The 14,572-nt window shown below is 41.8% G+C and overlaps 1 protein-coding gene across 3 annotated transcripts in view; it reads right to left on the bottom strand.

Annotated features, from left to right (window-relative positions):
- Positions 1–1,055: 1,055 nt before the first annotated feature.
- The window catches only part of ncalda (neurocalcin delta a), a 39,432-nt gene continuing 25,915 nt past the window's right edge, over positions 1,056–14,572 (bottom strand). For 2 of the 3 annotated variants that reach the window (XM_052065605.1, XM_052065606.1), the window contains exons 2-5: positions 13,445–13,851; positions 9,901–10,006; positions 2,480–2,599; positions 1,056–1,858 (exon numbers count right to left, since the gene is read on the bottom strand). In XM_052065605.1, the coding sequence (XP_051921565.1) occupies positions 2,502–2,599; positions 9,901–10,006; positions 13,445–13,822 (582 nt within the window). In that variant the 5' untranslated portion in view covers positions 13,823–13,851 and the 3' untranslated portion in view covers positions 1,056–1,858; positions 2,480–2,501. The remainder of the gene's footprint in view (positions 1,859–2,479; positions 2,600–9,900; positions 10,007–13,444; positions 13,852–14,572) is intronic. The other variant, XM_052065607.1, reaches the window with a different exon arrangement.

The raw sequence follows: 14,572 nt of genomic DNA, 5'->3' as shown, positions 1-14,572 counted from the left end.
CAGTTTTGTTTTTTTCTACAAATTTGGGTGTAAAGCCGAAGGAACATGGTGAGCTCTATTATTGCTTGTCACAATTTGCAATTACACGTCATTACCATCGTCAGTGCTTGCCTTTATATTTTGTCACTTTTGCACCAGCGCTGTTATTTGCAGTGTTTTTTTTGTTGTGAATGTGTGCTTACGATAGAAGAAGTCAGTACATCAGCGTTGTTTTCAATTAGACAGCCAGATTTCACACAAAGTCAATTTCTGAGTAAATTGAGACGATATAATTATTTCAATAGCCATACTTATTGTAACATTTTTGCTGAGTGGTATGCCGGGACCCAAATTTTTAGGAAAAGCTAGAAGGATTCCGAGACCAGCCTGTAAACGAAATCACGAACACCAGACACAAAAGCTAAAATTAAATTTTCTACATTTAAGGCTGACTAAAATCAGAATCCTGTATTTTTCAAATTGTAGCCATTTAGCACAGGATACCACACAAAACCTACAAAAAATGTAACACCTACAAACATTCCATTGAACAACAAATGTACAGTATACATTCATACAATACTGCTTTTGTTGCTTATTTGGCACTTGACCACAAGACGTTTTTTTTCCACTTCATTTTTTGCATTTTACAGAAAAGTTGCACCTGATGCAGTCCTGATAAAAAAAAATCTCACCATTACAATAAAAAATACAATAATGTCATTGCAGTAGTTTATGGAGTAGTTGTGTGTGTGTGTTTTTTTAATCTGAATGTATGAAATACAAACAGCAGTTCTTCAATATAAGACCCAAAGTCAAGCCTAAGTGAATTAGCTCCTCCACGATCAAGGTGAGCAAGGCACCACTCCGGGTCACGTTTGTCCAACTGTTTAAAAGGAAAATCCGAGAGTGGTCTCAATAATACTGACTACTGGTAGTACTGATTCTGGCGACACTGTACTTGAGAACAGAATCACAGAACCGCATATGTGACTGGCCATTCAGCCACTCATCTTCACACATCAGTCGTAACTCCACACAGGCATAAGCTCCATGCATATGTGTTTGAGTACTGGTTGATCCCATCTAACATGCAGCATTTCAAAACATCGAAAGTGAAGTGAGTGAAGTGTTTTTTTTTTAAAGATGGAAATCGCACAGAAGCATGAATACAAAGACGATGACAATCACCTTGGGATGGATCTGCTTTACAAATCCCCCCTACCCCCTACATTCCCCAAATCTGGAGAGAGCTGAAATTATCCAACACTCCTTTTCAAGATACTCAATTACATTCAAACCATGCTTTCATTGAGCTCTTGCAAGTGCAGTAAAGGCAAATGAGCATATCATTGTGGGTGTGTTGTTTTTTTTTCTTTTTTGTTTTTGCAAAGAAACACTAATTTGTGGAATTCACCAAATACATTGTCACACAATGCAGCAAAGAAGAAGTCAAACATAATACTTCACAAGTCTGCCCTGCAGATAAAATTCTTCTGCTTACAGAACATGGTTGGGGTTCTCATTATTGAACACCCTTGTCTATAATGCACATTTGTGCCTCTGTGTGGGTCCACAAAGAGCCAAGCAAGGACACTGATACAGAAACACCCGTGTATATACATTGAGTGGAAATCTTCTCTACGAGCCTGTTGACAGCTATCACTTGGTTCTCAAAACCAATCGAAGGTCAGGCAGTTGGAATTTGCCTGGATTTAGAAAAACTACTAGTGGGTCGGGAGTTGTGCACAGCTTTGACATCTTCAGTGTATACTGAAGGCCTGTCGTCTTCGTCACGTCGTCACTTGCTTGACATTCTTCATCATTAGTCTTCTCCAAAGTGGAGAGTGAAGGGCATTATGGATCACCAAGACAAGTTCTAAAAGACACAACATGAACTGTTCAGAAATGAGAATAGGAACGTTTTTTTTAATCAAATACAACCGTTGACAGTTCAGATGTCCTTGGATATCCCGTCTATTTTCTGATTCACTTTATCCTCACAAGGGTCGCGGGACGTGCTGGAGCTTATCCCAGCTGTCTTTGGGTAGTAGGCAGGGGACACCCTGAACCGGTTGCCAGCCAATCGCAGGGCAGACAGAGACGAACAACCAGCCATGCTCGCAGTCACACCTAAGGACAATTTTGAGTGTTCAATCAGCCTGCTATGCATGTTTTTGGAATGTGGGAGGAAATCGGAGTACCCGGAGAAAACCCACATAGGCACGAGGAGAACATGCATATTCCACACAGGGAGGCCGCAGCTGGAATCGAACCCGGTACCTCTGCACTGTGAGGTCGACTCGCTAACCACTGGAACATCGGGCCGCCCTGTGCTTGGACAGTGCTTCCATAATATTTTTAGATGAAAGTACTGCTACCTTTTTTTAAGGGAAAATCTTGCAGCAGGATACACTGAAGGTCACAAATGCACTTCACTATCTTCTGAAATCTATTTGACAGACTGATGTCATTTGTGGATTATTCATCTGAGCCTTACAAGTCAAGTTGATGCCTCATCTTTAAAACTGTCCGGCACTGCTGGGGTCACACTGCAACAGGCGTACGATAGAGGGGTCACTCTTCGCCCCCTTGATGAACTCTTCCAGGGACAGCTTGCCTAGAACACAACAGTGTTAGAAAAGTGCGTTTAAACGTGACTGGCTTGAATTTCATGTCATGATTTTATTTTAAAGCATATTACAATGTAACCCATTTCAGTATTGTAACATTTTGAGTGCACGTTCTTCCGGTCGTGCGTAAATCGATTTCTCACACGCCTTTCTTGCACACATTCAAGGTGCAGTGATTCTCCCGTCTAGGCTTCTGACACACCCACTATGTGTACGATGGAAACTAGTGGATAACCACCAAAGAGGCGTGTTTCGGTGAAGTCTAGTTACCAGATTGCGGCGTTCACATTAAATGTGAAATTAACTAGAGTGAAATTAACTAATTTTTATCTAATTTTTGTTTACAGCTTACAACCATCATAATTCTGCATGCTGTTTGTACACTATTTAAACACACATTGCGTTCCATAGACCAATTTAATTCCATCTCCTCCATGCGTGTATCCTGTACAATAAGCAATAAATAATCGTAATACTTTTAATAATAATTTTTGGAATGTTGACTAGTGTCTTCAAGGTGAACTGAATGAGCTAAACATTTCGAATTTGGAAGGGGAATGACGTGACTCTGTTTTATTGAAATGAGAATGATTGGTGAGTTTTTGTAGGAATTGAATAGGTGGAAAATGTAGAATGTGTCATTGGGGAATGAATGGGGAAAAATTTGGAATTTGGAGAAAAACGTGAATTTTTAGAAAGAGAAAGCGGCAAGCATATGTGGCGTTAATTTTTGCAATATGTTCAAGTTAGAATGGTGACAATCGGTTGTAAAAGATGGAAGTAGTAGTGCGAGGAATGAAATCCAATAAAGTTGAAGGTGTAGAAAAACATGTTTAGCCCTTTCATGGACAGTGGTTACTAGCGTGGATAGTTTATCATGTTATCAGGTTACAGGGTGGATGAAAGGTTTAAACGGTTAAAAAAGCAACGTTTAAAAAACAACAATTGAATACTGCACCACTTGCCTGGATTGACTTTGATTCAAATGAGTAACCTTGGCATTATTCTGTCGGACACTGTCAGAATGAATGATTCTTTGTTAATAATCTATGCATATTTAATGTTCCATATTCAGACCATTTTTAATAGTCTGTGCCAGTGACCACTGTTATAGTTGAGATTTTCAGGTGTGCTTGTAAAATGTGTTTGTGTTTTTTCAGGTCAGGGTCACATTGGCAGGGTGTGTCAAATCTGTCTGATACGCTGCAGGCGCAGCGGCAGATATCTGATACATATCAGATTTTTATCCCCATTCGGAAGAGGCCTGATTCCCATCTGAGCATTTCATGCCTTCTCTCCTCTTTACGCTGCCATCAACCAGAATTAGGATGTTCTGTTTCAATTCGACAGAAGGAGTTAATCTGACTATCTCAGAATGGGATGAAACTAGTTATATTTGTTTATTATGATTTTACAACACCAAATACCACATTTTAGGGAAGGGAAGTTTCATCAAAGTTGGATGGACTGTTATCGTAATTTAAACGATCCGGTTAGTCGGCTAATTGCAACGACTATCACTGACTAGTCAACAAACAATGTAAGTGGTTGTGTCACTCCTAGTTTAAAATGTTTATTCCATAGCCTGGAAGGAATGGGAACAAACACCTTGTTGAGCACGTCACTTCCGGAGTGAACGCTGGCGGATTTTGGACGCCGCTACTCCCCGTGATTTTTTGATTTTTAGTCCATTTTTATGTCAATTTTTTGATCTTTTATAGCCGACATATTTTATGGAGACCTGCTTTTATGGTCACCGAGTGAACAATGATCAATCCACACTCGATCGGCCGAACTGTCATTACCTGTCATCGAGTATTGAGTTGTCGTTGAGTTGCGGCTAGCGGCTAGCTTACCTGCTACCTGTTGCTGCTTCCCGACTTCATTACTCCGGTCCGGCTATGTCGATCAGCTGTGAGTGGCTTGCTTTCTGCTGGTTCGCTCTGTGTGTTTTCCACCACCCATTGGAAGCGCTTCACCAATATGCAGCCACTGAGCTCAAACTCAACTTTAATTCACACGGTCCACCACCGCCTGCTCTGCTCCAACACCCGGACATCCTTTACGTGCCCCGGCGAAGGTGCACTCACCGGGGCCAACGCCGAAACTATCAATACGACAACTCCAGCTCCATCAGGTCGTTCTGGTCCACCGCTCGCCGCCCACGGAAGAACACCGGACGCCGTGCGGATGCCTCTGTGTTGACACGCGTCCCGAGGTCGGATAGCATCGCGGTCGCTCGCAGCTGCACTGCGGTCAACGTTGGCCTACTGAACATCCGCTCCCTTACGAGCAAGGGCCAGTTCGTCCACGACCTCCTGACACACCGTGAGTTTGACATTCTGTGTCTGACTGAGACCTGGCAGCAGCCAAATGATTATGGTACTCTTAATGAAGCTACTCCACCGGGCTTTGTTTATCACGCTGTGCCGCGCACGACTGGGAGGGGAGGCGGCCTCGCGATGATTCTGCGCGAGGATTGGAAATTTGCACCTGTAAATGTGCTTGCTTTTTTATCTTTTGAAGCTACAGTTATACAGCTCTCTGGATCAACTCCCACACTGATTGCCACTATTTACCGTCCACCAAAACCAAACAAGAATTTTATCACTGACATTACTACACTCCTCACTCATCTGTATACACTATCACCAAATGTGATTCTCTTAGGAGATTTTAATATACACATGGACAATATCAATAACTCACTCACCAAAGACTTTACCTCCTGTCTGGACAGTTTTGGTTTTCAACAATATGTCAACTTTCCCACACACAGTAAAGGACATATTCTGGACTTGATCTGCTGTATTGGATTATCACCAACAAACTGTAAAACCGATCTCCTCCCATACACAGATCATCCATTGCTTTAATTCAAAGTTAACCTGTCATTTTTCAAATCCAACCCACAACGCATTATACATTTCCGTAAAATCAAGGACATTTACCCGGACAATTTAGAATCACTTATCAACAACCTCCCCAGTACTGATTGTCTTTCTACAACAGATGAGTTTTTGACACACTACAATACAAATCTCCATAACATTCTCAATATCCTGGCCCCACTCAAAACCCGAACTGTCTCCTTCAACCAAACAGCACCCTGGTTTACCCCTACCCTCAGACAACTTAAATCAAAAGGCCGTCAACTTGAAAGATTATATAGAAAAACTGGACTCGCCATTCATAAAGAAATGTACACTACCCACTTTCTCCATTACAAGGACTCAATATCCAAAGCCAAATCAATCTTCTACCCTGGATTGATTCATCAGTTCCAATGAAGGCAACCCCAGATCACTCTTTTCACTCATTTCTAAACTCACTAAACCTGCTGACACTCTTGCCTCACATCTCTATTCCACTGATTCTGGCCTCATTTTTTACATCCAAAATCCAACTTATCCACCAGCAACTCACCCCTTCAGCTGCTCCAAACCCTCCTTCTCCATTCTCCCCGGTTCCTACCCAGCTATTCTCTGCATTCACATCCCCATCTGTCCACCAAATCTCCATCTTAATCCAGAAGTCGAAATCCTCTACTTGTCAACTTGACTCTCTCCCTACTGTTTTAGTCAAAGCTTCTATCCCGGCCCTCTCCCCTCTCATCACTAACATTATTCAAACTTCCCTCTCTACTGGCATTGTACCATCCCATCTCAAAACTGCTGCTGTCACTCCCATACTGAAGAAACCTGGCTCTGATCCCTCCGACTTGAACAACTTTCGTCCCATATCAAACCTTCCGTTCATCTCCAAACTTCTAGAAAAAACAGTAGCTGCTTAACTTCACACCCATCTTTCCTCCAATAGTACCGAAACTGCCCTCCTCAAAATATGCAATGACCTTCTTCTCTCTGCTGACTCCGGTTCACTCGCCATCCTCCTCCTGCTTGACCTCAGTGCAGCCTTTGACACCATCTCTCACTCCATCCTCCTCGACAGACTCTCCTCCATTGGCATCACCAGCATCCCCCTCTCCTGGTTCCGCTCCTATCTTTCTGACCGCACCCAGTTTATCCAGCTCAAACGTTTTAGATCTCACCCCTTTCCCCTCACTTCAGGTGTTCCTCAGGGTTCTGTCCTTGGCCCATTGCTATTTCTAAGCTATCTTCTTCCCCTTGGTAATATCTTCAGGAAACATCACATTCACTTTCATTGCTACGCGGATGACACCCAGCTCTACATCTCTACCAAACCTAATACCATACTTCCACCATCGTCCCTAACCAACTGCCTGCAGGAATTAAAATCTTGGTTCACCTCAAATTTCCTCAAACTGAATAGCAATAAAACTGAATTCCTCATTGGCACTAAATCCACTCTAAACCAAATAAACAATTTCTCCATTCCCTTCGAAAGCTCTTCCATCTCCCCCTCCCCTCAGGTCAAGAGTCTGGGTGTCATCCTTGATAGCACCCTCTCCTTCACCTCACATATCAACCACATCACCCGTTCTGCATATTATCATCTTCGAAACATCCACCGGCTCCGCTCTTCTCTCACTCCTCAGTCCACTGCTATACTTGTACACACCCTCGTCACCTCGCGACTCGATTACTGTAATTCCCTTCTGTTTGGTCTCCCTCAAAAAACCCTCCATAAGCTTCAGCTGGTCCAAAATTCAGCCGCCCGCATTATCACACTCACCATACATAAACCATATTACACCTGTCCTCCAACATCTCCACTGGCTCCCCATTTTACACCGCATTCAATATAAAATCCTGCTCCTCACATTCAAATCCATTCATAACCTAGCCCCTCCATACCTATCTGACCTCATCCATATTCCTACGCCTGTCCGCTCTCTTCGTTCCTCCTCCTCTGTCCTCCTCTCCGTCCCCCCTGCTCGCCTCATCACCATGGGAAATAGAGCCTTCAGTCGCTCTGCTCCCCAGCTTTGGAACTCACTCCCAGCTGACCTTCGTAATTCAGACTCACTAACACATTTCAAATCCAGCCTCAAAACACATCTGTTTCGACAAGCCTATTCACTCAGACCATAAAGCCATCATTTTATTTATGTATTTATTTTTGTTGTATTTTTTCTTATCTTATTTGATGTTGTTTTTAACATTGTACTCGTGATTTTAACTGCTTGTTGTAAGGTGTCCTTGAGTTTCTAGAAAGGCGCCCACAAATAAAATGTATTATTATTATTATTATTATTATTATTATTAGTGCTGACCATTAGCTCTCTTACTCAGGTGACATGCATAAAACCTGCCGGGGAAGGCAGAAAATAAAACTTGAATTGGAAAAATGTTTGTGCACGCAATGTGCACCTTTGTGTGTATGTTCAAACCTAAAGTGTCCTATTCACAGTATCTATTTTTCGTGATAATTGTTTTGTAATCAGTTTTCCAATGATATATAATGGCTGACATGAAAATGTGCTCAAGGACTGAACCGAGATCAGAACAGTGCAAACCAAGTGATTTTTTTTTTTTAGAAGAATGTCTGTTCTGTATGGAGCAGCACAATTCTGAAAAAAAGTATATAAATGGTCTAGATCTGGGGTGCCCAAACTTTTTTGACCGAAGATCTACTTTTTGATCAACCAACCTCCCGCGAGCGTCCCGTTACCGCGCACGCGCACATACGCACGCACGTACACACGCATGCCATGATCAGCAATAGCTTGACGCTGAGGCATGAGACGCACTTAGCCTGTTTACGATCGCACCTCACGCGTACCGTTTTAAAATGCTTCTCTCAGCCGTCCAGATTCCCATTCTTTGCCCGTCCCCTCGGTGAATTGTACAAAACAAACTCTGAATGAGAATATGATCACGATACAAGATATAGCGCAACAACTCTGGTCACAAGCTGCAACTGCAGACTGCTGAGCGCTAACAACTTCCGGTTAACGATGACCTGCTTTATTTTCTTTTTTCTTTTTTTATATATACTTTTTGTGAAAGTGGCACTGACAGAATGATTAGGGAGCAGTGTGCATTAACACAAAAAATATATTTCTCACATGCACAGAGACACATTTATCCCCCCCGCCCCCCCCGGAGTGACTTGAGACCAGTCCTTGATCTACTGGTCGATCACGATCGACGTAACGGGCACCTATGGGCTAGATTCTACACTCTAGAATCTAGACCATAGGTGCCCGTTACGTCTAGACTCTAGATTATTTCAGGAAGGGCGGAATAATAATCTTGACGAAGACAGGCCAGAAGTGAGAACTCCAACCATGGTCAATGCAGTTAAAGTATCTCTGTTGGAATAGCACACCAAATTGTTCATGAAGATTTTCTTCACTCTAATGTCAGCTGCCGCTGGGTTCTCAAAATGAAGCAGCCAAAACAGTGGAACCCATCAACCATTTGGTTTGGGAATTGCTTCCCCATCCCCTTTACAGTCAAGACCTTGCGACTTCTGATTTCCATCTGTTTGGGGCCCCTCAAAGAGTTCATCAGAAGAAGACGGCTGACGGCCGGTAAACCACCTGGCAGTGACACACATGCACTCCAAAATACATGCTTTTCATTGCACCTAGATTCAACAATAACGCTGGATTTACACTACATTGTTCAAATCATACAAATCAAATCTTTTGTCTTTCTTTTTTGTAAATAGAATAAGGCATGAATTAGATAACCGTTTCAAAAAGTGAATAAAATTCAGATGTGAATTGGATATGTGCCAATGCAACTGCAAAGTCGATGGACAATGTACAACATGGACAGACCTAAACAATCCTAAAGTGAGAAATAATAACAGTAATAATAATAAAAAATGTAAAAGACTAATAAATATTGCTTGAATATTGCGCATAACTGGGCACTTATTCCTGAAGTGCAATTTGCATTTCGCATGTGTCACATACAGTACACTGACCATTGATTGATAAAGTGTATTTTGGCAGCTGATGACTTGCTTCCTCTATGAGGAAAAATATAATTGTCTTTGTTTTTTGGGGGACTTGCATGAGCTTTACAGTCTCTTTTTAAAATGTATTTATTTTTTTTTAAAAAAAGATATATTTGGGGCTCAAAGTACAGCCTCTCCCAGTTTAGTCTTGAGTTGTTTTGCCGAAGAAATCTGTAAGCATCATTGGCCCAGCAATGAAATGTGTTGGGTGGGTCACTTGCATGAGACAATATAGAACATTCAAAAGAGACTAATTTCAACAAGACCAAAAAGAGGCATTGTAATGCGAGTTAATATTCTTTATATTTGATGGTATTTTGACTGCACTACAGCATGTCGCAAACCCCTAGAAATTTTGTCTCCTCAAAAAATGCAGCACGTAAAGCAAGTCTACCGTCTCTGTTGGTGTCCATTTGCCTGAAGATCTTCTCTGTCCTTTTCTCAGGCGTTGACTCATCCTCCGGCATCTTCATCACCGAGGACACCATCTTATAAATAGCCTGCATGAAGGCAAACAAATAGTTGGTTAGTAACTTTTCCAAATTACTTTGAAGAAAGTAAACCGTTTGATCATTTATAAGAAACAAGTCATTTATGACATAAATGAAATTTTACAAACCATTCTTCAATTTTAGGGATTACCATTACATGGTTAAAAAGATGTGTTTCGAAACTGTATTTATTGATTTATTTATTTTTTACTTGAACGCCAAATATTTGGAATCAATCTCAACTGACTTTGGGTGAGATGGATAGCGAGTGAGATGGATAGCTAGCTTGATCAAGAGATCGATGTATAGTATATCCAGAGAAAGAGCAGGAAAGAAAGAGATGGCTTTGCTCTTTGAATTGAACTAACTCACATAAATGGCATGCGCTATGATTTTTGAATTTGCAATACAGTATCGGGATCAAACAGTAGATGGATCAGCAGAAAGCTGTTCATCTCACATTAAATGGCTGAGATGACTTTGAAAATTATTATTTTTTTGCTGCTAATCGTCTACAGTACATCTAATTTACCTCTACCTTGAGATAATCACCAATAATGCACACACACACACACACACACACACACACACACACACACCTGATCGTGATTATAGTGCTTTATATTGGTGATGGTTATGCTTCATATTACAAAGTGTCCGGGCAGGTCATCTTCTGGGTCACAGAACAGCTGATCAACAGCAAGTTACCGTCATCTGTTGTTAACAACGACATATTTCAATATTTATTCAGCAAAGATATGTAGCTGTAATTCGTTAGCTGTAATTCGGAGCAACACAAAACCGATGACCAAGAAAAACTGTTCCTGTTATTGTTTTTCTGTAAATATACATCAAGGTTGGAAATGAGCAGTTTTGCATCGCAGTTTGTTCGTCAAAGTCCGGAGTTGCTAATCACACTATGGGTAAGGTACGTCAGCTGGTTTACAACATCACTGGCTCAGCCCAGGGCTCGACACTTGGGGCCCAAGGTAAACAAAACCATCAATACTACACTGTAAAATCTAAATTGTTCCTACACGTGAGTGCAAGCGCAAATGGACATTTGTCTATGTATGCCCTGCAATTGGCTAGCGATCCCTTCAGGGTGTACCCCGCCTCCTGCCCGAAGACAGCTGAGATAGGCTCCAGCACGCCCACGATACTCGTGAGGCTAAAGTGCTCACATAATGAATGAATGAATAAATATCCATTGGGGATCGAGGTGATATGCCTATACCTATTTTTTTTATAACTGCAAGCAAATTGGAGGTAAAAAAAACAAAACAAAAGCAGGCATTAAAAGAGAATAATGCCACTCTAAAAATGTAAAGTACAAATTTGGAGCAGCCAGCGACTCCGTTTTTTAATTTTATTTTTACTTGCAGATCACACAATAGCAGACAGACAACTGAAAAACTAAGTCAAATAAGAAAAAGAATGGAGGACAAGAAGAGAACCACACAAAATGATTGCAGCATCTTTTTCTCCAATCAAAAATCAATCATTAGGAAAACAGATAAGAACACAATAAGAAGAGAAGAAAAACGCTGATCGAGAGGAAATATTACCGGTACTCTTCATGCTCGACACCTACGACTGCACTGCCACTCACCGCAGCGACAATTTTGTCAGGTCCTCCTCCATTCTACTGATCACAGAGATGTGGCTGCACCCAGTCATGCTTTTGAGCTAAGAGGCCGCACAACACAACTCCAGTACAGAAACGGGGCTACCGTGTAATTGAGTATTTGTATTAAAAACAGGTGTTGTACAAACAGACTATAATTAAGGTTCCCTTTAATATTTTAGTACTAATAGCAGACCTTTCCTGTGAGTTTAATGTTGTCATGGTAACTGCTGTAGATCCTTCATCAGTACTAAAGATAGCACTTTTTTAGCCTGCTACGTACTGAAATAAACAACCGTCCACCCATTTATCCTGATACAGTCCACATGGTCTGTGGTGATCTTAACCATGCAGACCTAAAAACAATTCTCCTCAAATTCCACAAGTACATGTGCCACCAGTGGAGTAAATACTCTGGAAAAAGCTAGTAAAAATGGATTCAGAGCAACACCACTCTGAATGAAACATCTGATGTGACCATAGATAAGTAATCGAAGTAAGTAACCTAAGCATAGACCCACCTTGTGGAAAAAAAAAAAGCTTTCTTGGTCATAAAGTCTGTAAAAAAGTGGCCTGAGGATGCCTGCCACCAAGACTGCTTCGCAAGACCAACAGTCATATTATTCTGATGTGCTCAGTTACATCAAACCCTGCGATGCCAGAGTCACGATTGAGAAACGCATCAGTGTGCTGTGACCAGAAGTCTTGGATGACCAGTGACGTTAAGGTCCTGGCAAAGCATCGCAACAAGCTCTTGGTGACAGCCGGTCAGTTGAGGACCTAACCTGCTATGAACGCTGAATCCGTGTTTGGTCTGGCTGGCCGCAGAATTACCAACATCATTTATGTGCTTCGACCTGCTTGGGGTCCACCAAATCAATTTCTTCCCTATGTTCGCACCCAGAATGGCGTAAAACGGCCACTTTTAACTGTGCCAAGGTGCGTGTCTGCGAAAATTGCAAAACCCAGTCTAACTTGTCGCTGCACAGATTTGCATCACGCGTTAAGACTTGCACGGGGCAATGCGTCTCTTGACTTAAGCCGGAGTGGGCCACTTAGCTGCCGTTACAGTGTGTTTAACATGTTTTACGGGAAGACTCTTGCATGTGATGGTGTTTACATTTGGAGTGCAAGTGCAGGAAATGCCATTCAAGCTCTCTCCTTTCCTTCAACTTCTTGTTCAAAGGTGAGTGGAGCACTGCTCCCGAAAGATTACATTTAAAAAAAAAACGCAGACATTTTTAGAAAAATGAAACACCATCCAAATATCCACGAATATTAGCGAATCAGTACTTTGCCATTCATCCCCCCTTGGGATCTCCAAGCCATTCTAGAACGAAACTTGGGACTGTTTTGAACAGACCCAGGACATTTATCTTCAGACCGAAGAAATGCCTTCCATTTTATGAGAGCCTCAATGCCATTTATCAAAGAGAGTGCACTGAATGAATGCCTGCTGAAAACAGTTTCATATTAGAAATGCTTTTTTTCCTTCATCATACTCAATGAAAGTTGTCAGTGCTGGTAATGTGCTAATTTAATGCACATCCGCCCTTTCATAGGTATAAGAGCTTCATTGATTTCTTGGAGAAGAATTGTTCTCCTTTATCATGAGCAGTGGTTGTTCTATTCTCATGAAGGGTTTATTATGGACATTGAGGTTTACTGTTGGTACAATCTGTGTCGTGACTAATGCTGGGCTTTGTGCGTGGGTGAACTACCTCTTAGAAAGAGACTACGCTGACATGGGAGTTGGAAATGAAAGTGAAAATGGTTAATTGTGTATTTTAGCCCTTGTACACAATATAGTGAAGACTTACCTGTACAATCTCCAGCATTTCAGATTTACTGATGTACCCATTTCCATCCAGGTCGTACATACTAAAGGCCCATTTTAGCTTCTGCTCCAGCTTGCCACGTGACGTCACACTAAGAGCAATAATGAACTCCCGAAAGTCTATTGTCCCATCACCATTTGCATCAAATGTGCGAAAGACATGCTCGGCAAACTTCGAGGCATCCCCATAAGGGAAAAAGTTGCCATAGATTTTTTTAAACTCCTCCATGGACAGGTTTCCACTGGGGCAATCTCGTAAGAAGCCTTTGTACCACTCCTGGATCTCATGCTCGGTGAAGTCGGTGCTCTCCAGCAAGTCCTGCATCACCTCAGGACGAAGCTTGCTGTTCTGCTTCCCCATGTCTGCCGGGGCTTAAAGTAGTAGACTCACTGCTGGAGGAAACAGAAAATGAGTAGGTTTGAGATTCTGATGCAAAAGACAGCGACACTGAGCTTTGAAATGTGACTTGACATTTTTCATCCCAGTTTTAGGTGAGGCAGACATGAGTATTGGGAAGTGTGGTTTGCATTTTTACAATTTCCTTCTCCCGTTTGCTGCATTTGGGTCCACCTTTTGCCGACATCACGCGAGCACGGCCGTAACATTAAAATTAAAAACATTACATTTTGCAAGAAGATGTAAAAGAACAAAATGAATCTGCTTCATGAGTTAAACAGCCACATTCCTTTGAATAATCCGTTAACTCCCCAAATCATGCAGACAGATAATCGGGGTTTTAGTGCAGATATAAATTGACTTTGATTCAGTTGCTCTGTGTAGTATTGTACCGTATAAGAGTAAATACCGTCCTTTTCACAATCAGAATAACAATCTGACGGTAATAAGACAGAATGAACGTGAATATATACAGTAGCCATTAGCAATTTACAAAACCAGTGTTTTCCAGGCAAAAGAGGTGTCTTCTTAAGTAGCTTTAGTGAAGTGCTGCCCAAACATGCAAACTCCATTTTAGTAATTTTACATACAGCGTGCGCATGCGCACGCACGCACGGTACTCGAGTGGTTAGCATGTCGACTTCACAGTGCAGAAGTACCGGGTTCGATTCCAGCTGCGGCCTTCCTGTGTAGAGTTGGCATGTTCTTGCCGTG

The sequence above is a fragment of the Hippocampus zosterae genome, chromosome 5 (assembly GCF_025434085.1).
Source record: "Hippocampus zosterae strain Florida chromosome 5, ASM2543408v3, whole genome shotgun sequence".
Classification (NCBI taxonomy): Eukaryota; Metazoa; Chordata; class Actinopteri; order Syngnathiformes; family Syngnathidae; genus Hippocampus; species Hippocampus zosterae.
The sequence above is the reverse complement of the archived record's forward strand: the minus strand, read 5'-3'. Positions and strand labels throughout refer to the sequence as shown.